Below are 24295 nucleotides of genomic sequence, written 5' to 3' on the forward strand. Positions count from 1 at the left end.
TACGCAAGATCGAAGTTCGAGCGCCTGGATTGCTTGACCAGGACGCTCGCCAACTCTCACTCAAGACCAACCGCTAAAGGAAGCGGCAAGCGCGTAAAGGAAGGGAGGCGATTTGCTGACCTAAGATACCCCAGGCCAAGACCAACATCGGCCCCCAAAACCGCCGATCTTACGCCCTAAGATCGACAGAGTGCGATATTATACCTTAAGATCGACAACTCAAAACCGTAATCGACACAGCGAGTAGAAGCATCCCCGCTGCTGTCAAAACGTCCCGCTGTCTACCCAGACAGTCCAAGAAACCAGTCCAAGCGTCGCTTCCGAGATCACCCGAAGAGCGAATCGGCCAACCGACGGGTACACAAGGTGAGCATTACAACTTCACGGAAGATCGGAGTACTCCCTCCGTTAGTCGGCAGTTCGGGCGCAGTACCTCCGCGATCAGCAATTTTCGCAGAACCACTTCCCCACATTTCGCTACTTTGTGTTGGCGCTCAACGCCAGCCGACGAACCCGGAGCTGTGTACACTTTCACTAGAAGACTTGAAAGTAGTGGGAACATACCTTGGGTCTGTGTCCAAACCAATTGAGGTTGATACGCTACAATACTAGACCACTCTTGGACTAGTGACTCTTCTTGTGAGCAAAGTACATGCACTCAGTAACTGCCTTCGCCTCCGTGGTTTGGGGTTGGTTGTTAAGGGGTATAGTATACCCACAGCACATCAGCACTGAGTATGAAGGTTGCCCCCTCCTAGCTGCACAGCTCTCGATCCATACTTCTGCACGAATCCAAGGCGAAAGGTAAAAAGGGTCGCAGTAGAACGCGAGAGCGTGAATCGGACTCTTGTTACGATTCCAGCGATACTGCAGCTGGTTGAGTGGCCACTTTTTGTCTTCATTATCACAGTGCTGTACGATACACAAGCGCGCGAATACAAAGCACGCAAATGCCGTAGCCATCGTTGCACTGTTGCTTTCCAAAACTCCGATGCACTTGCAGATTGGGTCAAATACCTTTACACACCAATTGACGTCTTGCCAAAAACTCGGATCCATTGCCACAACCGAGAACCCAGCGGGTAGTACGAAGGTTTCATCGATGCCCCGCTTCGATCGCTCGTTCATGACAGCCGTCGTAACGCCAGTTATAGCTCTTTCACTTTTGCCAGGCAAGCAAACATGTAAATGACACTACTCCTACGTGAAGCGGAGTATAACACCATCGCATATGGCTTCCCCGAAAGCTCAGTACACAACGCTGGGTATATCTTGTTCAGCAGCTCTTGGTTCTTCACAGTATTGCTCAGGAATAAAACCCTGCGCACGGTTGATTTTATTTTGTGAAACTTTACAAGATCCGAGCAAAGGTTGTTAAGAGCATGTGCCCCATATTCGTATGCAACGGTAACCACTCTCTTGGACATCAACAACACTCGAACGGATCGCATGATATTGCAACTGTCGGAAACAAACCAAATACAACTTCCTTTTGATGATATGCGTGAATTCGTGATATGGTGGCTTCGATCTTCTTGAATACTTCCGGGGCAGAGTCTTTCTTCAGGTCTGCTAGCAAGTACTCCACAAACCACGGACGGGGATCATGGGCAATCACGTTCGACATGCTCCTAGAGAGGATATTCGTCGCTCCGTCTACTCCAAGTGTAACCGACAGTGCCTTGATCAATGCCTTGGCCATCTGCGCCATACTCGAACAGTATCATTCACCAAGCAGTGTCGTCGACAACATAGACAAACTCGGAGGAGGCCATTGATTGTTGATAAGATCAAAAAAAGCTTTGCCATGCTGGGTGCTGAAGGCCGCCCCAGTTTCGTAGCTGCAAACTTCAGATCGAGTGCCTCACGCTCTTCTCGGCTACGTCTCGGATAGACCTTAGCGTTCAATTGAGTAATAAGAGCCTGTGTCCCGGAAGCACGACGTTCCTCCTCTTCATACTCGAGTGTCTCGCCGATCATTAGTGGCCCAAGTGGAGAAGGAACAGCGTCGCAGCTGCTGAGGTGTGTCCTCATGTTCTTCGTTGTCGCCGACATGGTTTTTTTTGCAGTAGCGGCACCTCGCTCTAGAGGTCTTGTATCCACCCTTTGAGCATTTCTCAAAGAAATCCCAAATGGCTTCTTGCTGTCGAGGCATCCTTGGCAAATCGAGAAGCGCTCTTGTCTTTAAGAGATTCGAAAGAGCCAACTTGCTAGAGCACGCTTCAAATTAACCATATCATCCCCTGGGAGACGGCGAACGCTGCTGCCGCCACTGCTTCACCATTCAAATCTACGGGTAAAAATCCTTTTTAGCGTTTGGTTCGATTCAATTCCTCAGATCCTGAAAAATACATTCTCCAGATTTTTTAGGACATGTATATATGAAGACGGCTTTTTCTCGGACATTAGGTCCTAGATTTCCAAATAAAAATCGCAGCAAGCCCGTTTTAGTACAGGATTCAGTATAGAGCCAGAAAACCGTCGCTTTTCACTTGTTCGTAGGACACTTGTCCGCATCGCCACCGTAATCAAGCTGGACAGTCACATAAGAGAAGCCTCACCACCATGGCGGAAGTCGACTTTGACGTGCTCGAGGAGCAGGTTACGGAGATACAGCGGGACAGGGTGAGCACACGGTCTCGCGCGGTGTACGAAAATCATATGGACGCTTTATTGCATGGGTGGTTCGCTATAAACCCCACCACATTCCACCTACCTTTGCGGAGAAACTCGGCGATGTATCAAGCCTCACTGTAAAGCAACTTCGCAAGCGATTGAAGACCGTGCTCGACCGTAACCCAGAGAACCCCCCACTATTACTTGATGATGTACAGACCTGTGTGTTTGGTGCTTGGCTGCTCACGCTGGAGAAGCCAGACGGAGGCTGCCTCAGCTACGCAGCATTAAACATACACAGAACTGGGCTTTTCAATATCTATCGGGATTATGGGCGGGGGGATTCCACCAACAATGGAGAAAGAGCATCACAAGTATTTTAAGGGGTTAAAGCGGCAGATGGCTAAAGCAGCTGCGCAAGGGGAGATTAGCGCAAAGACTGGCAAGGATCCCTTATCATTCGAGCTGTATAGTTTCTTGTGTGAGAAACTTCTCGTGAATCCATCTAAGAACATGGCTTGTGCGCGTACATATGTGATCACTGCTTGGCATTTGATGTGCCATGGGCGCATGGAGTGGAGCGGGGATGCGTTTTGTATCTATTTTGCGCATCAAAAAATGACCACGAATGCAACAGACCACGAGATCCCAGGCACGGCTACGCTAACCCGTTAACGCCTTCTATCTTTCCGGTGCTGGCGATAGCAATCTTTTGGGCAACATCATCTTTTGACGACACCGATCGACTTTTTCCGGGAAATAACCAGTACGAGCGTTTTAGAAAATGTTTGCATCGGCTTTTTGAATCTGAAGATGTATCACAAGAATTACGACGTCGTGGACTTGATAAAGGCGAGTTAGGTACGCATTCGATGCGCAAAGGCGCCGCTACCTACTGTGCATCAGGACCCACGGCTTGCCCATCGTCAACAGCAGTTCATTTTCGAGCAGGATGGTCACTAGGCGGAGTCCAGAACACTTACCTCCTGTATGAAGCTGCCGGAGACATACATGTTGGTAGAAAAGTCACCGGTTTACCACCTGGTAGACATGAATTTGCTGCTTTGGCACCTCATTTGGTGAACAAAATTCTCTATTGGAAAGGGCGATATCGTGTACATTTCCTGGACTACCTGATCACCTCAAGTTTGTTGGTGATTTGCCTAGCATCACTAGTGTACCATTCACATTACCTGCGATTGCATCTCTCGATTGAGCGCCCTTATTTATTGGAATCAATACTTTATCAATACCCGAGCATAATTTCGAATTTGACTCCAAAATTGTGGCGCGTTAAAGGCGACTGCAATCGACTACGAGCAACAGGAATACCACATCATGTAGCTATCCTCGGCAAGATAAAAACACTGCTAGACACAGGTATGAAGACAATTGAACACGTCGACGAATCACGAGTAGCTACTGTGAGGGGAATAATGGACGAACTTGAGAAGCGAGCAATTGGAGCTGGTGTAGTAACGTATGATGGACTACAACCAGCCCTCATACAGTGTCTCCAATCAACTGGGCTTACAAACCTTGCTGAAAAGCTAAGCAATGGTACCGAATCAACTGTAACAGTGGAAGACGACAATCAGCTTCCTTCAATACCATCATTCTGTTGGGGTGGCCGATTTCGTCGTGTTCCACCTGATTTTCAGCTTCCTGACTGCTCAGTAGCTGCCTTGTGGGTCTCATGGATGTGTGGGAACGCTAGCAAGAAGTTGCCGCCGTTGCGCATGCTAGACGGACGTGATATGCCAAGTAGGAACCTTCAAAAGCGACTCAGTGACGCGCGGTACCTCATGACCAGTATCGAAAGTGAAGCAAAGCGTACCGGGCTGTGGCAAGCCAATCCAACCCACGAAGACGCAGTTAAAATATTCACCAGTTGCGCGAGCATCTCCACAATTCCTGATCGAACTGCACAACGTCGAAAGCGCAGATCCGGTCAACTGAGTTGGACCACCGTAGTAGCACTGCACCGCCGCTCTAACAGACCGCAAAATCACGAATGATACGATTGGTTCATCCCTTCAGCATGGCCTGCTCCTCATTGGTTGAAATAATTGCTTTTGAGTGTCCTAGGAATGTCCTAAAAATTCCGTCTAACAAGCATTTCGATACATACCTGTAAATATTATGCATGTATAATGTACTACTGTAATAGTTAAAATCGTTATTAAAACTACTACTGAATAGTACTTCAGTAGTAGTATTGTGAATTCCGTCCAAATTTGCCGACTTGGGTCTGTTTGAGGAGCGGGAGAACAATTGCCCACATACTAAACCCAAGTCATTAGTAGAACCCACCAAGTCTTTTCTTGCCACCTTATTTCGTACTTAAACGGATCAGTTTACGGAATTGTATACGCTGGGCGATTTGGGGGAGATTCATTCAAAGAACCGTCCTGTCCAATTTTGAGTAGAACCCACAATAGAGAGAGAGAGAGAGAGAGAGGCAGACTTCTCTATTTGGTCACTTATCGACGACTAGATGTCTGTTTGATCCTAAGCCTAGCTAGCAACGCCGGTTCCAGGGTCTGGTCCGGTGGTTGTACGGGGCTTGTCTCCTTTGGAGACTTCTCTGTGGGTATTTTCTCCATCTGACGTTGGCATAACAGGAGTCTTGTCCCGATTTCCATCGTTTCTGGTTTTCTTCGTTCTCGTTTGGCTATGCCTCGTAGTTGCTGCTGGCTCGTCGTCCAGAATTCAAGCACGCTCCTATCTACTGTGATCTCTTCCTGCTGGAAGACGACCCGGTTCCGCTGTATCCAGAGGCTGGTCATGCATATACTACACAAAATCCGCCACATTCGCTTCCACTCCTTCGCATACTGGGTTTCTTCATCCGGATGATCTCGGCCTAGTTGGGCCTTGATGACTCGCGACAGTACTGGTGCTTTCCTGCTTGCGCAGGCTTCCTGGAATCTCTTCGTCGTCTGAAGGCTCCATTGCTCTCCGGTCCAATGGCTGATCAGCTTTTGCCAGCATGCTTGAGCACAGGGGCAGTCCCACATGATGTGCTCAAGTGTCTCCTTATGTCCTTGGCAGCATTGCAGTTTGCGGCAGCTATTGTCGTGCTGCCGGCCGTCGTAATAGAGGTTGAGCTGCCGTAGCGCCACCCGGTAGCTGACCCAAACCTGATACGCCGTGAGCTCGTTGGTATGGGCCCAGAGTTGCTTGGGTGATTGAGTCATGGCTGCTGCTTGCCAGGTGCTCGTCTGTACCGCTTGTTGCAGATGATTTACTGTAGCATCCAGCTTGATGCCGTCGCCGCAGTACCTTTTGAAGGCTTGTTTCTTGATCGCAGCTAGTACATGCCGGTTCGCCGTCGAGTCCGGTACCGTCCATGGGAAGCCGTGAAGCATCGGATGCGCTTGAAAGACGATTGCGCCTGTGTACTCGTGCTGCTGTAGTTGAACGATGTCAGCCTTCGTTGTAGCATCTGCCTGTGTCGATTCGCTTATCATCCAGTGAATCCCATTAGGTTGTTGTTCCAGCTCGAATGTCGACTCTTCTGGGCTGGTTGAGCTGACCCCTCGGATTCGATGCGCGTTGATGATTATCCACGTGTAGTTGTTCCGAAGCTCCGGGGGATGCCGCAGAGTCGCTACTGTTCCTACACGAAGTGTGCTGCCTACCGTCAATGTGGGAATGCTAGTCAGAATTGCGATGCCCCATCGTCGTAATTTCGGCTGGCTGTGTCCTGTTTCCGCCGAGAATGGGATGCCCATCGTATACAGACGCTCACTCCTTCTCGTTATGTGGAGCTCCTCCAACGTGCAGCTCTTGATCCGGTCGTATTTCCTCCTCGTCAACGTTGCTCCGGTTTCATCTGTGATCGCGGGATTGTCGTTCCACTGGTATGATGGTCAGAAAGCCTCCTCTTCGGGCGTTCTCGTGATCCTCATGTCTGGCAGCGGCCCCCCTTAGTTTCACATGCCATTCTCCTTCCTCCGTCCAGCTCTCTGCTGATTCATGCGGCCGTTTTCAGCTGTTGTCGCTTCTGAGGAGCAGTTTCTGTCCCTCCAATCCTTGGTACCAGCCAGCTGCCTATAAGTCCTTGAAGGATGTTTCCTGGGGTGGAGATCTTACTGCTACGGCTGTGTCTGGTGTCCTGCCTAGGCGAGACGCCGCTCTGCCATGGCTGAGATGCTCCTCGGAAGGCCCATGCTCGCCAGGCAGGAGTAGAACCCACAATAGCAATTTGCGATGGAAAGGCGAAAATCGCATCTCGTATTGCGTTATGCTCGCTCGTTGCATGCAATAAGGTCAACAGTGGTTGGTGACCGCGCCCTGAGAGACTACAAGAGGATAAATCGCTTTCACTCCGAATATTGATCTCGTTCTCAAAAGTGCACCGATGGACGGTAACCCACTACTGTCTCTATCGCCCGTGGCCGGGGCTGCAAGCACATTCTCGCTGCTGCCGACGGACTTGCGCCGCCTATTGGCGCGGCCGGACCGCTCCATTCCTCCTCCGCGTTCCATATCCTCCTCCTCTTCTGCTTCCTCGCCTGGTACCATTGCCAGCGCAGTGGCAGCCTCGGACTTTGAAGAGAGCGAAAGTCTTGACTTTCAAGCCCAACTGGAGCGACTAGGAGGCATTTTTGGACTCGCGAGGTCGCTGCATGTTGATCTGGAACAAGGTCTGGATACCAGCGACCGTAACAGAGATTTAGCTCGTCGTGCTGAATGGTTTGGCGTTAATTACGTGGCGCCGCCCCCAGCGCGTGGTCTGCTTCGGCTCATGGCCGAGGCAGCATTTATGGATACCATTAACCTCATCCTGGTAGTGGACGGTATTGTGGCTATTGCTCTCGGTATGGCCAGGGAACCCCAGTACGGACTGGATGGAAGGGCACGTGCGTGCTGGTCGCCGTGTTGGCCATCACTGCAGTGGGAGATTTCCAGAAGGAGCGACAGTTCCGGGCCTTGAATGCTGTGAATGAGAACGAGCTGGTGCGTGTAGTTCGATACGGTGTGAACGCCGAAGCACAAGACAAAGGGGAATCGCGAGTACGCAAGTGGTCGCTTGTGGTGGGTGATATCGTGCAGCTAGAACCTGGAGATGTGGTGCCTGCCGATGGTCTCGCGTTCAACACTCGTGAGCTTAAGGTGGACGAGAGTACGTTGACAGGCGAACCGGAGCTGATGCGTAAGGGAGACGCGATGCTAATGCAGAGTTCAGAGAGCCCCGATGATGAGATTTTGCCAGTCAGGCTTTATTCCGGCACGAGAGTGATGGAAGATTCGCCAAGATGCTAGTGTTGTGTGTCGGTGAGCATTCCCAGTACGGCCAGATCACGGCTCTGATTAATGGTGGTGCTGAAGATGACGAAGAGAGGGACGAAGACGAGAAGAAGACTAAACAATCAAGCGCTTCCATTCAAGACGGAAACTATTGCTCTATAGATGTTGTGGAGGCAAAGGAGCTCTCAAAGCCCAAGATAAAGAAGAAGCCGACACGTCCTGAACGCACTCCATTGGCCCAGAAGATCGAAGCGTTGAACTTATGGCTGGGCAAAATGGGCGTCGTGGTCGCGAGTCTCATCTTCATCGTTCTCTGTACGCGTTTCAGCATCGAGACTTTCGTTCAGGAACCTCGTGAGTCCTGGGACGCTTCCTACCTTCGCGATTACCTCTCCTATTTCATTCTGGGGACGACTATCCTAGTCGTAGCCATCCCTGAAGGTCTTCCGTTGGCTGTGGCTATCGCTCTGGCACTGGCAGTGCGTCGTATGCTGCGTGGGCGCAGTCTGGTCCGTCATTTGGCTGCCTGTGAGACTGTTGGAAACGCCACCACGCTGTGTGCTGACAAGACCGGGACTCTTACGGCGAACCAGATGAGCGTCGCACGACTCTGGCTTGCACCTGATAACGAGAGCGACTTCAAGAGTCTCATCGACGATGTACACAGTACTGTTCCAGTTGACTTTAACTCAGCGGATGCAGTCAAGGCTGCATTGAATGACGCTATGATCCACACTCTTTGTGAAGGTGTGGCGCTGAACTCGACTGCTGAGTTGCTTCCACTTGCAGAGGGTGATGCTACAGATGCCCCACGAAAAGCTCTGGGAAGTCAGACGGAGGGCGCTCTCTTGGCCTTCGCGGCAGCTTGCAGTGATGGAGAATTCGACTACGCTACATTACGTACAAACGCGAACATTCGACGTGCTCTGCCCTTCAGTAGCGACCGCAAACGCATGTCTGTGATTGCTCCGCGTCGAAACTGCGAGAATGTATGGCGTACGTACACTAAAGGAGCTCCAGAGCTGGTTCTTGCGCGTTGTAAGGAGTTACAGACCCGCTCAGGTGGCACAATCCCTCTGACCAACGAGCGCCGTCAATGACTACAGAAGAACGTACTGGCGGCGTACGCGAAACGTGGATATCGTACGCTCTGCTTAGCGTATCGAGACAGTAACATGACTGGCGAGGCTGTGGATTCCGCTTCACTCGAGAGTCTGGAACAGCAGCTCGTTTGTCTAGCGCTTGTAGCCATCGCAGACCCGCTGCGTCCAGGAACGCGTGAGGCTGTAGCGTCGTGCCAGAAAGCAGGCATCGTGGTTCGTATGGTCACGGGTGACAGTGCACTAACTGCACGCTCCATCGCACGTGAGTGTGGCATCCTGGCTTCGGAGAAGGAAGAGATGTACACTGTCATGGAAGGACCGGACTTCAGAGCGCTCGTACTCGATTCACACGGACAACTACGTCAAGAGATCTTCGATCAGGTGTGGCCGTCACTGCGTGTTCTTGCGCGTAGTTCGCCACAGGACAAGCACACGCTTGTAACTGGACTACGAGCGTCAAAGCTAATGCCACAACTTGTTGCTGTGACGGGAGACGGCACGAACGACGCGCCGGCACTTCCGGCTGCACACGTGGGTTTTGCGATGCGAAAGAGCGGCACATCTGTGGCAAAGGAAGCGGCAGACATCGTGCTCATGGACGACGATCTCGCCGGCGTAGTAAGCGCTGTTGTGTCTGGACGCGGCGTCTTCGACAGCATCTCGCAGTTCTTGCAGTTCCAGATCACAGTCATCGCTGTGGCGTTGAGTGTGGCTTGTGTTGGAGCTGTGACTCTGCGTCAGTCTCCTATTGCTGCTGTGCAGATTCTGTGGGTGAACCTCTTCATGGACGTGTTTGCGTCGCTTGTGCTCACGACAGACGAGCCCAATGCAGCAAAACTACTCGAGCGTCAGCCGTACGCACGCAGTAAACCACTTATAACGCCACGCATGGCCAAACACATCGCTGGTCAGACAGTTATGCAGCTCACTCTGCTGCTCTTGCTCACATTTCTCGGTGACAAGTGGTTCGACATACCGTCGGGCCGTGCATCGGTGACTAACGACGATGACTCGGAGTCCACCCAACACTTGACCATCGTGTTCAACACGTTCGTGTGGCTGCAGCTCTTCAACCAGCTCAACTGTCGCCAGGGCGTCACCGACACGCCAAAGCTTCGACTCACGGAGTTATGCAAGAACAAACTGAGTATCGCTGCGCTGTGCGTCCAGTGCGGCCTGCAAGGGGCTATCGTGCAACTTGGAGGAGAACTCTTCCATTGTGCCCCATTGAGTGCTGCACAATGGGGCGCCTGTATTGGCATGGGGGCCATTGCTTTGCCGCTAGGCTGGGCGTTGCGCGCGGCCTCTATCGAGGAAAAAGGAACCAGACTCTGGCGTCGGCTGCGTAAATGCGAAGAATAACTGTAACAGGGTCAAATGTCGTAGTAAACACGATAATGCCAATGAAGTTTCAGCCGCTACAAGTTGAAGTGGCTCACCCAATCAAATGCTTTCCCTCCAAAAATTGACCTCCAATATTTGGACTTTGTAATGAAACGAAAAATATTGCAATTTTTGCACAGGATAGTGTTCATTGCCCTAAAATGCCTGGCATTGGAGACACCAATTTGGAGTGGATCTCGCTGCACTAGCAGGCCGTTTTCTTGTGCAAATGTTTGTGCTGATGAGTTCTCGAGGACTATTCGACCTTGATATGCCCGATGGAAGCCGCGATCCACAAGTCGTCTGGCTGAACGACATATTTCTCGGCTGATTGGTCTCCAGTAGGCGCCAATACGTGTACATGTATCGCGGTTCTCCGCTTGGAGACATGCCATTGTCGAAACATGTGCTTCAGAAATCGCATCGAAACTGAAGTTGCACACGAGCGCGAGTAGCAAAGCTGAACTTTCCATCGTCCTATTCCGACGTCCATCAGGACGGTCGCCCGGCGCAGCAATTCATTTCGCGGTGTCGACCCAGCATCCAAAGTTCCGGTGTTCCGAACACCATTCCGCCGGAACGTCGCGCAAAGCAAGCAGCTTAACAACCTGGGGCCACCGGTGCACTGTTTAACACGCCTTCAACCGAGAAAAGGGCCGGTCTACTGTGAGCATTCATCCATTATCGACGCAGGCATCAGCTTGAGGCGCAAGGTGCGGCTGACGGTCAAATGCCAAAGGCCTCGTCTCTCGCCGAGTAACGGAAATTCCGAACGCGACCAAGCAGAGCTCCAACTCCGCCGCATTTCCGACAATAAATGTGCATATTGAATCTCTCGATCATTGCTGCAAGTTCTCGCCGCCAGCATCGCCATTGCCCACGCGTACGTGTCGCCTCAACCATCATCAACTGCAAGGAGCGATCTTCCATAACCGCGACGTTCGCCGTTAAATTCAGTACAGACCCCGGTTATGATCCGCTCCTAATCCTCCTGCAACATCGCGCCACCGACCGACTTCAACTTGTATCTTTAGCCTCCCGATCTTCACATAAAATAGACCGATCTGTACACGTGCCAGCAGCGCCACACGTACGTTGTCGACGGTCTCATTCCCTAATTCGCCGACTCCAGCCCAAGTCAAGAAGATGTTCAACCGTGCCACGTCACTCACCGTCGCCACGCTGCGTCGCGCCTACTCGTCGGCCCCTGGCCAGCAGAAGGTGGCCGTCCTCGGTGCGGCCGGCGGTATCGGCCAGCCCATGTCGCTCCTGCTTAAGGACTGCGACCACATTAAGCACCTGAGCCTCTTCGATGTGGTTAACACCCCCGGTGTCGCCGCCGACATTGGCCACATCAACACGCGCGCCGAAGTGACGGGCCACGTGGGCATGGAGCAGGCCGGCGAGGCCCTCGAGGGCGCCGACGTCGTGGTCATCCCGGCCGGCGTGCCGCGTAAGCCCGGCATGACCCGTGACGACCTGTTCAACACGAACGCCGGCATCGTGCAGTCCCTGGCCGCGGCCGCCGCTAAGCACTGCCCTGAGGCTATGATGCTCATCATCGCTAACCCCGTCAACTCGACGGTGCCCATTGTGGCCGAGACCTTCAAGAAGGCCGGCGTGTACGACCCCAAGCGCCTGTTTGGTGTCACGACGCTCGACGTTGTCCGTGCCGCCACCTTCGTGGCTGGCAACCAGAACTGGAACCCACGCGAGACCAACGTTAAGGTCATTGGCGGCCACGCCGGCACCACCATCCTGCCGCTGCTGTCGCAGCTGAAGGGCGCCAAGTTCTCGGACGAGGACATTGCCAAGCTCACCCACCGCATCCAGTTCGGAGGTGACGAGGTCGTGCAGGCCAAGAACGGCACGGGATCGGCCACGCTCTCCATGGCCTACGCCGGTGCTCGCTTCACTACGCGCCTCCTGGACGCAATGAACGGCGAGAAGGACGTTGTCGAGTGCTCGTACACGCAGAACGACGTGACTAAGCTGCCCTTCTTCTCCACGCCCGTGACGCTCGGCCCCAACGGTGTCGAGAAGGTGCATCACTTCGGCGAGCTGTCCGCTGTGGAGCAGGCTAACTTCGACGAGATGATTGTGGCTCTCGAGGCTCAGATCAAGAAGGGTGTGGACTTTGCCAAGAACAACTAAATTGCTGGTCGCTGGCCGCGAGGTGAACGTCACGAACGGACAGTGACTGGCTAGGTAGTTTACGTCGGAGGTTGTCCCTCGTGCAGCTGCCTGAAGCTGCGCTCTGGTGTAGCCATTAATATCGAATACAAATGTGTTTCGCAATGCGACTGACTTAGCGTTGATGTATAGGAACGAAATCTGTCCTGTAAGCGATGTCAACAGCGCACCGACGACTACGAAAATGTACCGCTGAAACCACGTGGAGAACAATAAATACTACTAGTAGTAGTAGTATTACGTGATTGTAAATGAGGACTGTATCTAAAATTCACGTTTTGGGCAAGGTGTGGTGAACATAATATGATGTACACAACTTAAATTAAGCATAAACCAGCCCTGCCGCATCGACTGGAGCTCCTCGGTTCATTATTGTGTCAATCATGGCGTCTCCGATTGCGGACCCCGCGGTGCAACAACTTCTGAAGCAGCATGAGTTCCTGGAGATCGTGGAGTCGGGCGAGGGCGACAACAAGCGCGTGCGTGTCAAGTGCCAGCTGACGCAGCACGAGATGCTGCCGCGCGTCGACGTCATCGAGCAGCACCTCAAGTCCAAGAAGTTCGTCAAGGCTCGTGACTGGTATTGCCACGACTACTCGCAGTACGAGCCGTACATTGTACCGCATCGCAGGCTGCCTAAAAGTCTGTACTGCAACGTCACGGGTACCATCCTGAACCGCATCCCGTCGGAGGTGGAGAAGCACGTGCAGGGTAAGCGCTACAAGCGCATGAAGCAGCACGTCAAGATCAAAGTCTCCAAGAGCGAGGACGACGGCGATGACGAAATGCAAGGTAACGGCGATTTTGACGCCGACGCCTTCGAGTTTGAGAACAGCCAAGTTATCTACTCGGACGATGAGGAAGAAGGAGAAGGTGGCGGCAATGAAGAGGACGAGGAACTTGAGGGTAAGAACAAGAAGGATGAAGAGGAGGACGACATGGCTGATCTGTACCCCGATGACGAGTCGGACGAGGACGATTCAAAAGACGATGACGGCGACGAGACGATGGAAGAGAAACCCAAGAAAAAACGTCCTGCCAACGGCAACTCGGTCACCAAGAAAACCCGACACCACACAAAGAAAGCCAAGAAGACGGGCTAACGTGAGGCTCGACACGCGAATAATATAGATTTCATTTCTGCATCGACAAGAGCGTCAAAAAATCGGTGATACTGTATTGATGCTCCCAGCTTAATCTTAACAGGCTACAGGTTACAGACTCGCATACCGGTATTCCGTGACGCACATATCGGTACAGTACTTATGCCACAGCCTCGGTCGCCGCAGGTGCAGAGTGCGTTACCTTGACGATGTAGGGCGTGGACTTGTGCTGGTGATACGCCGGTTTGCCCTTGAGCCCGAAGCTCTCGAACAGCCGCTTGTCCTTCTCGAACGCCGGGTTGGCCGTGGTCAGCAGCGTGTCGCCGTTGAAGATCGAGTTGGCGCCGGCCATGAACATCATGCCCTGCTCAGCGTCCGTGAAGGACATGCGACCAGCGCTGAGACGCACCATGGTCTTGGGCATCAGGATACGCGCCGTGGCGATCATACGCGCCATATCGGAGGCCGTGACGGGAGGGATATCCTCGTCGAAGAGCGGCGTGCCTTCCACGGACACAAGGGCGTTCACAGGCACAGACTCCGGGTGTTCATCCATAGTCGCGAGCGTGTGCAGCAGACCGACACGGTCGATTTTCTCCTCGCCCAGACCCAGAATGCCACCGCAACAGACCGAGATGCCAGCCTTGCGCACATTTTCGATCGTCTTAAGACGGTCATCGTATGTGCGCGTGGTGATGACCTTAGCATAGTGCTCACGACTAGTGTCAAGGTTGTGGTTGTAGGCTGATAACCCGGCCTCCTTGAGCTGCACAGCCTGCTCCTCCGTGAGCATGCCAAGCGTACAGCAGACCTCGAGATCCAGGTCTTTTACCTGACGCACCATATCCAGAATGTGTCTGAAGGCGTTCTTCTTGCCCACTTCGCGCCAGGCTGAGCCCATGCAAAATCGCGTGCTGCCCGCCGCCTTGGCACGACGCGCCATCTCCACCACCTCTTGCACCTTCTTGGTGGGCTCAGGCTTGACAAATGTCTTATGACGGGAGGACTGCGAGCAGTATTTGCAGTCCTCTGTGCAGCCACCAGTCTTGATGGACAACAGTGTGCACTGCTGCACTTCTGTCGGGTCGAAGTGCATGCGGTGCACGGTGGCGGCCTTGTACACAAGCTCCAGCAGTGGCTGGTCATAGATGGCCTGCACCTCCTCCTTGGTCCAATCGTGACGCACCTCGGACGACAGACCAGGCACCGTCATCGACACGGAGGCGACGTGTGACTGGTGGCGCACACCCACGCGGGCGGAGGACGCGGCGGACACGGCGAGCTTGCGGAACATCGGAAGAGGGCTATCGATCGGTCGGTCCTGCGGTCCGGACGGGGTTTTTGTTTGTGAATCAATGCCACCAGAATCGCAAGGTGCAGATCCGTAAGTAGCGATATGAAGTGGTTATTGCATGCGGCTTTTCGTGATTCACTCGGTATTTGTAGTTACATCAACTTTACATGATTGAAGTGAAATGGAGAAGTAACGCGAAGCATCGTCACCCCCTCAGTGTCAGATGCATCCAAACACTGCGTGCTGAAGATGGTCAAGTAGCTTGACCCCAGCTAGAGAGCTAGACTCTGCTTAAATACAACAAATGGTATGGATACGTAAATTGACGATAGCGTTTTATGGTATTGTTGGAAATGTTATGCGGAGAATTATGCCCAAAAGGGGCCAACATGATGAAAGATCGCGTTCGTCCTTGCCCCTTTTCGTGCCGCCACCACAACAAGTATTCATCTCGAGTGGGTTCTTTTACGTTCTCAAATGACGTCAGTCGCGGTGCGCTGACGCGCCGGTGTATGAACATGCAAATCGCTGACGCTTTCTAGGTCGGGCATCCGCTCTTGTTGACGTCGAAAGCCAGTCGCACATTAAAATTGACAGCGCAGAACAGAGGTCGAAGATATCGGTTTGGACCTATCTAGATGTGCTGTACAGATGCAGTAAACCACCGTTGGTATTACCCCGAGGCGCCCGCACTTGAAATGCTAAAGCTGAGGCGTAACCTGAGCTGGTCTGTCTAGGCAATTTTCTTGGAACAAGCTTGAACGAATGGGACGCTACAGAAGACATTGTGAGGTTTAAGCCGACCGTACATCAACGAAGGAGCTCTGCTAATAGATTCGATGCAGTACTGAAAAAAAATAAAATAAAAGCGAGTTGGCGATCGTCGAGGTGGCATCCATTGGATTATAGCCCACCTATATTGGAAGAACTTTTCTTCTGCCTAGCTAGATGCAGGATTAATGAGATCTTGCCACCGCTTCCATTTTTCCTAGTTCATAAACATTTGCTACAAATACAGATGCGGAATTGCGTGCAATGAAGCATGTGTAGATGTAGTGCAAATGATATCCGCCTAGTCGCCGGCAACTGCACGAATCGAATTGAAAAAAAAGGATTCCAACTGGGAATGCTTTTTTTTATTAGATCTCACGCTCGATTGAATAAGACCATCTATATTAGGAACGCGTGGTGTAGGCTCACGAACGAATTGAGCTAGGTATTGATAAGAAATATCAATTGGAGCCCATATCTAAGCCCCTTGAACAGGAGCTAATAATTACCTGCTGGAATCCCTGCATCACACCTATCTTCAACCGTAAAGATCTGGCGAGCTGCCATCAATATATCTATAAGCTATCCTGGTCACCCGTGTTATCTTCAGAACCTCCTCGGCAAGTAATCGGGGACTGCAAGGCGTGCTTTTCAAATTTGGTATGAGCTAAATATGACATCGCATTTAGAATCTCTCAAATAATAGCCCCCTCTTCGAAATGATTAGTATAGTAGCCCGGGCACTACTATATATGATACTGCTACAGTAATACTGCAACTGCTCACACTTTACTACTTCATTTCTAAGTAGTAAGTAATGTGCAACTATCTTAACTACTTTGAAGTAGTTAGCCCTTACTGTTATTGCTTTGGTCAAGTATTCCGTACTCGTGCTTTCAAGTCGTTAAGGTATTCGGGGTCTGATCGTGTGTGGCTGCTGAACTTGCTAATGGTTACCACGTTGAAGCGGATCTATTTTACTCAGCTTAAGTTGCAAGTGTGTGTATGTGAGGTATCGTCTTTTTGGTTGGTCATCCAGCTAAGCCAATATGCACTTGCTCTCGCATGTCAAGTTAGTCCGTAGGCGACTGCTATGCGACTACATATAATACGTTGGATGTGTTGTTTGCCGTATAGACTGCAACATAATTCAGTTTTTCAAATACTCTCGAGTCGAGAGTCTCGACAAAAAGCCAGCGACTATTGTTTGGTGAGCCGTATAGTGCATGGCCTCTACGGCTCACCAAACAATAGTCGCTGGCTTTGCTACGCTGTCAGTCTGACATGGCGAACTGCTTTCCCATTGAAGGATTTCCAGTGTTACCGGTGCCATGAGCAAGTCGGGTATCGAAGCCGATGCTGCAGTGTTGCACGCCCATAAAAAACGTGCGTAAACTGCGGCGAGCTGATTGCGGGCGGTCAACTTCTTCAAGCAGAGACGAAGCTGCATCTTCCACCCTTCTCGTGGCTCACAGACGCGTCGTCTTCGGCGTCGGCTTTGAGCTTTTCTCCGCTGCTTGGGATCGGTCGGTCAACGCCAGGCGCGCCGCCATGGAGCCGCTCCAGGAGCGGGTTGGCAGCCAGTTTTGTTGAACGCTTCCGTTCAGTCTCTCGAGCGGTTTCTTCCGACCAGTGTCGACGCGTACAGAGAAGTCTTATTGTGGTTGGATGGGGAGGACTCTCACCCAAGAAGGCAAAAAAATCGATAAAACTTGGAAAACCACGTTGTTCTTGATGGTTAGCTTACTATTGGTACATGCTATCTGACTGTGTTTTAATCTGGAGGAAGAGTTACGCATCGGCGCTCTATGCCCGCAGAGTGATCTCGTGGATCTTCTCGACGAGCTTAATGGGCGCGGACAGACCGAGGTAACGCACAACCATAGCCGGCAAGTTGCCGCCCAGGTCCATGTGAGCAATCACACTCATCTCGCACATGTTGGGGTTGGTCGGGTGTGGCGTTACCACGTAGCCCGAGATCAGGATGGTAGCGCGCACGTAGCCCTTGCGTTCGGGCACGTACTCGACTGAGCGTGTGGCGATGAGGATGCGGCCACTGGCTTCCTCACGGTAGGTCGACACGACAGAGAAGTCGCGCGCCGCCGTGAACATGACTGACTTGGCCGTCACACGACGCACCTCGGAGGCGTCGCTGAGCTTCTCCATAGTCTTAACCTCCTTCGTCATCTCGTCGAATTTAGGCACCATGTCGCAGCGCATAAGAATCTGCGCAGCCTTGGTGGCGCTCACGTGGAGCATGCCTGTCGTCTTCATGGTGTACCATTCGCTGCCCTTGCCGGCCACTTCGCCGTAGACGACCTGGATGCCCTTGTTGCTCGGGCCCTCGCGCCAGCCATTCGGCAAGACGTCAGCGCCCTCGTAGCGTGTAAGCAGCTTGCGGATGCTGTCCTCCTCGAACGCCGCGATGTTGGCGCGCACTGACGCGATAGGAGCCGGAATAGCGAAGGTCATAGCCGACGAGTCGTCGGCCACGGGCGTTTCCTGCTGCGGGGCGCCCTGCTTGGTCTCCACACCGCCGCGTGTGATCTCCACGGTGCTTTCAAAGGCCATTGTGTCTCTGTCTTTATGGGTGGGTGTGTGTTGCTCGAAGCGAATTTGATAATGACAGCTCCTGACGTCGAGGCCCAGAGTCTGGCTCAGAGTGCAGAGGCGCCTTCTATTTCCGTCCGCCCAGCTGCGATACGCGCCCGAAGATTACGCGTAGAGGCACTGGCGAAAGGGATAGAATATGCAGTTGCGAAGGATTTCTTGACAAGATGCTGAGACACGGTCGCAGATTATGTGATCCAGATATAGGAAAGGCCTAAATAAGGGTCGCAACCAGATTCGACTTGCTTTTGTAAGCTTGACGCTGACACTGCGTTTGGACAGTCGATACTCGCGGTGCCGTATGGCATTGTACATGTCCAGAGGTGCACAGTCGGCATCTCGTTACCGCGGTATGTAGCACCAGCCGGCAAGCTGCAGTCTCAGCTGACGGACGCCGCCAAAAAATATGTTGTGGCTGAGGTGCTGCGGCCAGTTAATTGTCAAATTTACTTCTCCAATCTATTAGTGAGACAACAACGAGGCTGAGCAGATGGACAGCGGTGGCTAGACGTACAAGTAGTTGTGTGAGTTTTTCCGGCGGGCCAAATATCAAAATCGAGGTCCAAATGCGTATTACATGTACTCCGAATTGCTTTACTCCGAATTAGTGATGACCAACACTCTGGACCGAAGGTATGTCTCGCCATTAGGTAACACGGAGCTGTTTGCGCTCCCGAACACGCGCAACCGCTACTGGCTTCAAGCGTCCCGAATCGGAATTGGTCGGACTGCAGATTCATGCATGTGTGCACCTGGTGCTAGGCTCTGCCTGCCGTCACCATAGCGCGGTGCTGCTGTTATTAATAGCGCGTGTATCGCGGTGCTGTTTGCGGCAAAAATGTACCCACGCTTGCCGTCGCAGACGCCTTGATGTTTCAAGTTGATATCGCTGTGTCCCAAGAAGCGGCAGAAGCGACTTAAAGTATGGGACGCATGATGGGCCGATTACGGTCCTTTGCGCAAAGCGACTTACGGCAAAGTGCTCCTGTTGAGATCATATCGATCACCAGTGGTCATTGCACGTACATATTGCGGTCTCAGCTGCTGTCGTACCCTGTGAGGTGCCTTCGTCCGACCAACATGGCAGCTACGTCATTCTGAGGTGCCGCTACGGTGCGCAGGACCTTTTGTGGTGAAGTCACCACTGATGTCACTTCGCCACAAGCAACGCAGCTGACGGCATGTACCTGTAGGTCACTTGTTTTCGACGCGCGATCAACTCTTGAATTTGGCGTTGAAGGCTATCATGTATACATGTTCACAGCGAGAAAACGGATGTGATCCCCCAATTCAGTCAATATGCACAGAGTACGTAGGATCTGTATTTCGCTGCATGTATCGCCAATAATATCAAAGGGGGAGCTTACCGTAAACTGCAATTTGCCATCATCAACTAAGCTACTTCGTACAAGTTTTTTTTTTTCGCAAATCACGAATACCCTGATTTTCGCCTAGTCTTGCAGAGCTCTAGCGCCTACTGTAGAATTCACTCCGAAAAAACTTGGCGACATCCCTAAGCATTGCCCGTGGAGCCATTGAAAAACAGGTACGTGTACATGTAACACGTACATGCAGAAGCACCGGAAGGTATCGAGATCAACAATTTGCAACGGGCCTGAATAGCTTTTGCTGGTTGTAGACCCACTCATCTGGGGCAAATGGCTAAAAGCACTAAGTATGGGCTTTCATGCATTTCGAGATACTATATAGATCATGGGAAAAAGCACCTGAACAACTACAGTGATACAATAAGTGCACGAAACTTCTTGAACAGAGTCACAGTGGACAAGACCGATTCATTGTGCCTTTAACTTTCTCATCTCTTAAGGTGCTTGCGCTTGATATTGTCCATCCAGTTGAGTTGGTCCAATGCCACCTCACCGCTAAGCGCGTGGACAAACAGTCTCGGGGTCCTGGCTTCCTCGTCGTCGGTGGCATTCTCTTTCATAAAGAATGATGTGCGCATTGCATCGTCCTTGGCGCTGTCCATATTGATCTTACCCGAAGAACTCGACACCGCTGCGATGGCTCCGTCTTGAGCACGAAGCTCGCCAGTAAAGACAGCGTAGTCTTCATCCAGCTGATCCATCTCACTACTGACAAACTCACAGTCTTTACCAACTGTGACCTTCGTGCCGTGCAGTTCCACATCGATCGCTGCTGCTGGTTGGAGCGAAACACGCACATCTCCACCCACGAGGATACTGCTGGAGGCGTCGTTAGTCCACGAGTCAAAGTGCGCTACGACGTTGCATTTGTCGCCGCTGTCTTCCACCTCCAGAGCTCCAGTCACGCTGTCCACTTCCACACTGTTGAGCCCTTCACTCGACACTCGCAGGTAGCCATGTATATTGCCCACACGTAACGTTGATCGTCCAGACTGGTTCGTTGACGCGACGTTGCATGTCGACGCGTAGATCGCGCCAAACTCCGAGTCCGAGGCCTCTCCTTTGCCCAACTTCACCTCGGCTTTTCCAGCCATCAGACGTTTGCATTTGACGCCTTCATTGGCCTCCAGCCTCACCCTCTCGCCTTCCACCAGCGCCAACACGTCGATCTTCCCTCCATTGGTCTTCAAGCTCACGTTGGTGCCTCGTACTTTGTTCACTTCGATGTCTCCGCGACCTAAAACCACCTTGATGTCTCCCTCAATTTTGTCCTTGAGTGTGACGCTGCCGTTAGCCACTGCCAAGTTCAGATCTACTGTGTGTGGCAGTAGAAGCTGCAGTTTGGCGTCCACGACGCTCTTCTTGGAGATACGCAGCGCTTTGACGCTCTCAGCACCGCCAACTGCACCCTCAACAGCCTCTTCTTGCAGATCGAACAGACTCTGTACGTCTATAGAGCTGTCTGAAGCTGTGGTGACACGCAGAGCAAAGTCGTCTGCGCTCAAAACCGGCACAATCTCCACTTCAGTACGCGCCGCATCTCCCGCCTGAAACTGCACGCGACTCTGGTGCGACAAGCGCGAGAGCGACAGCGACAGCGACAGCGACTCGGAAGCACTAGAGAACACCCGTGTGGAGCGCTGCAGCGATAGCAAGCGACGGCGCAGCACCAGCATCTTTATGAGTCCCTAAATGTACGGTTATCAACGAATTAGTCCCATCTAGTCCAGACCAAATTACAATTTAGCAATTATGTTCAAACCTTTCTTATCGCATGTATGACAAATCTTAGGTTATGTGCCACTGGTGGCCAGAAGCCTCTCCATTAGCAAGTGTCCAGGCCCTCTTCCTCTTCTCCCCTTCGCCATGCGTCCGATCCTGCTCAAGGGCCACTCGCGGTCGCTGACCATGATCAAGTATAACCGCGAGGGCGATCTCCTCTTCTCGTGTGCCAAGGATCACACGCCCAACCTCTGGTACAGCGACACGGGCGAGCGTATTGGCACGTATGTTGGCCACTCGGGTGCCGTGTGGGCCTGTGACGTGAGCTACCACTCGGAGCGTCTGCTTACGGCTGCGGCCGACGCCACCGTCAAGCTCTGGGATGTGCAGACCGGTGAAGAGCTCTTCTCCTTCCCTCACACTGGCCCGGCCCGTAGCGTGAACTTCAGCACGGGCGACAAGTACTTCGTGTCCGTTGCCGACAAGTTCTCGGACCGGCCGGCCGCTGTGTACGTCTATGAATTGGCCGATGACGTGGCCAACCAGAGTGCCGAGCCCGTGCTGACCATCACTAACCATGGCCACGAGGGCCGCATCACTGGAGCCTACTGGATGCCTCTCAACAAGGCCATCATGACCACGGGCGGCGACGGTACCATTAAGTTGTTTGACCCCACGACTGGCCAACTGCTTGAGAGCCACGACATTCACACGGGCGAGATCACTAACGTGGCCTTTAATAAGACCAAGACGCTGGCCATCACGTCGTCCAAGGACAACACGGCCAAGCTGCTGGACGTTGAGACGCTTAAGGTGCTCAAGGTGTACGAGACAGACCGTCCCGTTAACTCGGCCGCCATCTCGCCTATCAAGGAGCACGTGGTGCTTGGCGGTGGCCAGGAGGCCATGAGTGTGACTACTACGTCTGGCCGAGTGGGCAAGTTCGAGGCCCGTTTCTTCCACATGGTCTTCCAGGAGGAGTTCGGCCGTGTTAAGGGCCACTTCGGCCCCATTAACACCATCGCTTTCCACCCTAATGGTAAGAGCTACGCGTCTGGAGCTGAGGATGGTTACGTGCGACTGCACCACTTTGACAACGACTACCTCAAGCTCGATGCCAAGAAGTAAAGATGCTCACAGGTGGACAGACGGACGTACAGGAGGGGGATCGACGCTTAGCGCTAGCAGGATAGAGCGCTCCATTCGTGTCGCCGTAGGTAGTTTTAAATGTAGCCATTTTACTTCCATTATTGTTCACTGAAGCCTATCAGATTTGCGAGGTGAGCCAAAATTATCAGACGGCTTGGTGGTCTTATCGGAGGCTGTCGAGCTAAGGTCCATAGGATAGGATTGAGTCACGAATGCCAGTGAGGCTGCGAACTGGGCGGAAACGGCGAAAGCGCTCGCTCCTTCGATGCTGCTGACGGTCATTTCGAAATCTACCAGCTTCTAGTCAAACTACAGCAACAGCCGCTTCGTCAACAATGGAGGAGGCCATGCACTTCTTGGACGAGCTCAAGGACAAGTACCTGCACCAGGTCGAGCAGGCAATGTAAATCTTAGCCTTTGGTCGTCTGGTCTAATACGTACACAGACTGATCATGTGTTTTTGTGCTTCTAGTGAGGACTGGGACTACCAGGACTTCGCTCCGGACAAGCGATGCGCGCTGCTTGACAACGAAGAGGAAATCAACTCCCGCGACGATCCGGACGAAGGGCATGCTGCCAGTCCCCCAAAGCCGGTGCGCAAGTCTTGGGTGGGGTTAACTCCCGATGCCGAGCTCGAAAAGTGGGTCGCTGTCTGTTTCTTACAATCACCGTAACGCTGCTCGCTAACGCTGTTTCCTTGCCTTTGGTGACAGCATTGATTGTGGCCAAACTGCGGTGAATGTCTGTAGCTACGAGGCCAAGCTGATTGCCCTGTGCACTCCACCCGGTGGCATCCACGGCATCCCGGACGCTGACAGTGTTCAGCGGCTCCTTGCTCAGATCCCTCGTCTCGACGCTGCCAACGTGACGGCTGCGTTCTCTGCGCGGTTGCAAGACGACGGTGCTCAGCGCTCGTGGCAGATACGCGCCAAGGCAGTCATTCTGATGCAGATGCTAGTGGAGATCAAGCCATTCGCTGGGCGATTTATCCCAGCCTTTGCAGCCAATCCGGCGCTTATGCAGCAGCTCGAAGTCTTTCGCACGGGCATATACAAGCAGGTGACACGTGAAGCTGCACGCAAGCTACTGTCGCTGATCCGTTCGAACGGTACAAATCCTGCGCTCCTTCCAAAGGAAAGCCCGCCGAAGCCACACGTACGACACGTACAACTTGGTGGCAAGCGTCAGAAGAGTCCCAAGCCTATTCAGACAACGAAGTCCAAGCCGTCGATGTCGCCCGGTAAACTGGCAGTGAACAAGGTGTTCAAACCGGAGCTCGTCATGTCCAAGAGCACTGCACTACTGGTCCAGAACTCGAAACCGTCGCTGGTCTTGAGTCCCAAGGTATCCCTAGCTGTTCAGGCTTCGTGGAGACGCCGCAACAGCGCCACGAAGTCTGATCGCGAGGACGAAAACCTCATGCCGTTCCAGAAACTCACACCGACGTCTAATCCGAAGGAGATTAGGAACTCATGGATCTACGGAGCTCCAAAACAAGCGCAACAGTCTCCAATCACTTCGTCGATCTCGAGACGGGACAGTGGCGGCCGTAGCGCGTTCTCCTTTGTCCAGTAAGACTAGAAGCTGAGCTTTAGTCGTTCATATTCCACGAGCAAATTCTGAATAATCTAAACTGGAAACGCTTGAATATTATTCAAATTCATCATGCCGTCTTAATATTTATAGCTGGGAACAATTGTGAAAGTT

At 52.5% G+C, this 24295-nt stretch overlaps 13 protein-coding genes across 13 annotated transcripts; 7 read left to right on the top strand and 6 right to left on the bottom strand.

The window, feature by feature from the left end:
* Window positions 1–1631: 1631 nt before the first annotated feature.
* PPTG_10524 (hypothetical protein) lies at window positions 1632–2055 on the bottom strand (the record flags this gene model as incomplete). The annotated part of the gene is made up of 2 exons (XM_008905899.1): window positions 1632–1702; window positions 1869–2055. The coding sequence occupies 2 exons, from the start codon at window positions 2053–2055 to the stop codon at window positions 1632–1634; spliced, it is 258 nt and encodes an 85-aa protein (XP_008904147.1).
* A 3011-nt stretch (window positions 2056–5066) lies between these two features.
* PPTG_10525 (hypothetical protein) lies at window positions 5067–6808 on the bottom strand. The gene has a single exon (XM_008905900.1). It carries the CDS (start codon window positions 6351–6353, stop codon window positions 5100–5102), a length of 1254 nt encoding a protein of 417 aa, XP_008904148.1. The 5' UTR covers window positions 6354–6808; the 3' UTR covers window positions 5067–5099.
* A 174-nt stretch (window positions 6809–6982) lies between these two features.
* PPTG_22733 (hypothetical protein) lies at window positions 6983–7558 on the top strand (the record flags this gene model as incomplete). The annotated part of the gene is made up of 1 exon (XM_008905901.1): window positions 6983–7558. The coding sequence occupies one exon, from the start codon at window positions 6983–6985 to the stop codon at window positions 7556–7558; it is 576 nt and encodes a 191-aa protein (XP_008904149.1).
* Window positions 7559–7880: 322 nt separating this feature from the next.
* Window positions 7881–8972, top strand: PPTG_22734 (hypothetical protein; the record flags this gene model as incomplete). Its single annotated transcript, XM_008905902.1, has 1 exon — window positions 7881–8972. The coding sequence occupies one exon, from the start codon at window positions 7881–7883 to the stop codon at window positions 8970–8972; it is 1092 nt and encodes a 363-aa protein (XP_008904150.1).
* A 75-nt stretch (window positions 8973–9047) lies between these two features.
* Window positions 9048–10420, top strand: PPTG_10527 (calcium-translocating P-type ATPase, PMCA-type; the record flags this gene model as incomplete). Its single annotated transcript, XM_008905903.1, has 1 exon — window positions 9048–10420. One exon carries the CDS (start codon window positions 9048–9050, stop codon window positions 10335–10337), a length of 1290 nt encoding a protein of 429 aa, XP_008904151.1. The 3' UTR covers window positions 10338–10420.
* A 1051-nt stretch (window positions 10421–11471) lies between these two features.
* PPTG_10528 (malate dehydrogenase, NAD-dependent) lies at window positions 11472–12846 on the top strand. Its single transcript, XM_008905904.1, has one exon. The coding sequence runs from the start codon at window positions 11505–11507 to the stop codon at window positions 12510–12512; it is 1008 nt and encodes a 335-aa protein (XP_008904152.1). The 5' UTR covers window positions 11472–11504; the 3' UTR covers window positions 12513–12846.
* Window positions 12847–12899: 53 nt separating this feature from the next.
* Window positions 12900–13778, top strand: PPTG_10529 (hypothetical protein). The gene has a single exon (XM_008905905.1). The coding sequence runs from the start codon at window positions 12935–12937 to the stop codon at window positions 13652–13654; it is 720 nt and encodes a 239-aa protein (XP_008904153.1). The 5' UTR covers window positions 12900–12934; the 3' UTR covers window positions 13655–13778.
* Window positions 13642–15036, bottom strand: PPTG_10530 (biotin synthase). The gene has a single exon (XM_008905906.1). The coding sequence runs from the start codon at window positions 14946–14948 to the stop codon at window positions 13815–13817; it is 1134 nt and encodes a 377-aa protein (XP_008904154.1). The 5' UTR covers window positions 14949–15036; the 3' UTR covers window positions 13642–13814.
* Window positions 15037–16993: 1957 nt separating this feature from the next.
* On the bottom strand, window positions 16994–17272 carry PPTG_22735 (hypothetical protein; the record flags this gene model as incomplete). Its single annotated transcript, XM_008905907.1, has 2 exons — window positions 16994–17078; window positions 17193–17272. 2 exons carry the CDS (start codon window positions 17270–17272, stop codon window positions 16994–16996), a joined length of 165 nt encoding a protein of 54 aa, XP_008904155.1.
* Window positions 17273–17381: 109 nt separating this feature from the next.
* Window positions 17382–18373, bottom strand: PPTG_10531 (hypothetical protein). The gene has a single exon (XM_008905908.1). It carries the CDS (start codon window positions 18288–18290, stop codon window positions 17526–17528), a length of 765 nt encoding a protein of 254 aa, XP_008904156.1. The 5' UTR covers window positions 18291–18373; the 3' UTR covers window positions 17382–17525.
* A 1635-nt stretch (window positions 18374–20008) lies between these two features.
* Window positions 20009–21445, bottom strand: PPTG_10532 (hypothetical protein). The gene has a single exon (XM_008905909.1). It carries the CDS (start codon window positions 21391–21393, stop codon window positions 20146–20148), a length of 1248 nt encoding a protein of 415 aa, XP_008904157.1. The 5' UTR covers window positions 21394–21445; the 3' UTR covers window positions 20009–20145.
* Window positions 21446–21492: 47 nt separating this feature from the next.
* Window positions 21493–22717, top strand: PPTG_10533 (hypothetical protein). The gene has a single exon (XM_008905910.1). It carries the CDS (start codon window positions 21584–21586, stop codon window positions 22565–22567), a length of 984 nt encoding a protein of 327 aa, XP_008904158.1. The 5' UTR covers window positions 21493–21583; the 3' UTR covers window positions 22568–22717.
* A 315-nt stretch (window positions 22718–23032) lies between these two features.
* PPTG_10534 (hypothetical protein) lies at window positions 23033–24260 on the top strand. The gene is made up of 2 exons (XM_008905911.1): window positions 23033–23228; window positions 23302–24260. The coding sequence occupies exons 1-2, from the start codon at window positions 23041–23043 to the stop codon at window positions 24161–24163; spliced, it is 1050 nt and encodes a 349-aa protein (XP_008904159.1). The 5' UTR covers window positions 23033–23040; the 3' UTR covers window positions 24164–24260.
* Window positions 24261–24295: the final 35 nt, after the last annotated feature.

Source organism: Phytophthora parasitica (genome assembly GCF_000247585.1).
Source record: "Phytophthora parasitica INRA-310 unplaced genomic scaffold supercont2.22, whole genome shotgun sequence".
Lineage (NCBI taxonomy): Eukaryota > Oomycota > Peronosporomycetes > Peronosporales > Peronosporaceae > Phytophthora > Phytophthora nicotianae.

Bases quoted from the DNA above. Each gene is read 5' to 3' on its own strand.
- PPTG_10525 (XM_008905900.1), bottom strand. From the start codon at position 6,353: ATGGGCATCCCATTCTCGGCGGAAACAGGACACAGCCAGCCGAAATTA.
- PPTG_10528 (XM_008905904.1), top strand. From the start codon at position 11,505: ATGTTCAACCGTGCCACGTCACTCACCGTCGCCACGCTGCGTCGCGCC.
- PPTG_10529 (XM_008905905.1), top strand. From the start codon at position 12,935: ATGGCGTCTCCGATTGCGGACCCCGCGGTGCAACAACTTCTGAAGCAG.
- PPTG_10530 (XM_008905906.1), bottom strand. From the start codon at position 14,948: ATGTTCCGCAAGCTCGCCGTGTCCGCCGCGTCCTCCGCCCGCGTGGGT.
- PPTG_10531 (XM_008905908.1), bottom strand. From the start codon at position 18,290: ATGGCCTTTGAAAGCACCGTGGAGATCACACGCGGCGGTGTGGAGACC.
- PPTG_10532 (XM_008905909.1), bottom strand. From the start codon at position 21,393: ATGCTGGTGCTGCGCCGTCGCTTGCTATCGCTGCAGCGCTCCACACGG.
- PPTG_10533 (XM_008905910.1), top strand. From the start codon at position 21,584: ATGCGTCCGATCCTGCTCAAGGGCCACTCGCGGTCGCTGACCATGATC.
- PPTG_10534 (XM_008905911.1), top strand. From the start codon at position 23,041: ATGTGTTTTTGTGCTTCTAGTGAGGACTGGGACTACCAGGACTTCGCT. The intron at 23,229-23,301 runs GTGGGTCGCTGT...CTTTGGTGACAG, and splicing joins CCCGATGCCGAGCTCGAAAA to CATTGATTGTGGCCAAACTG.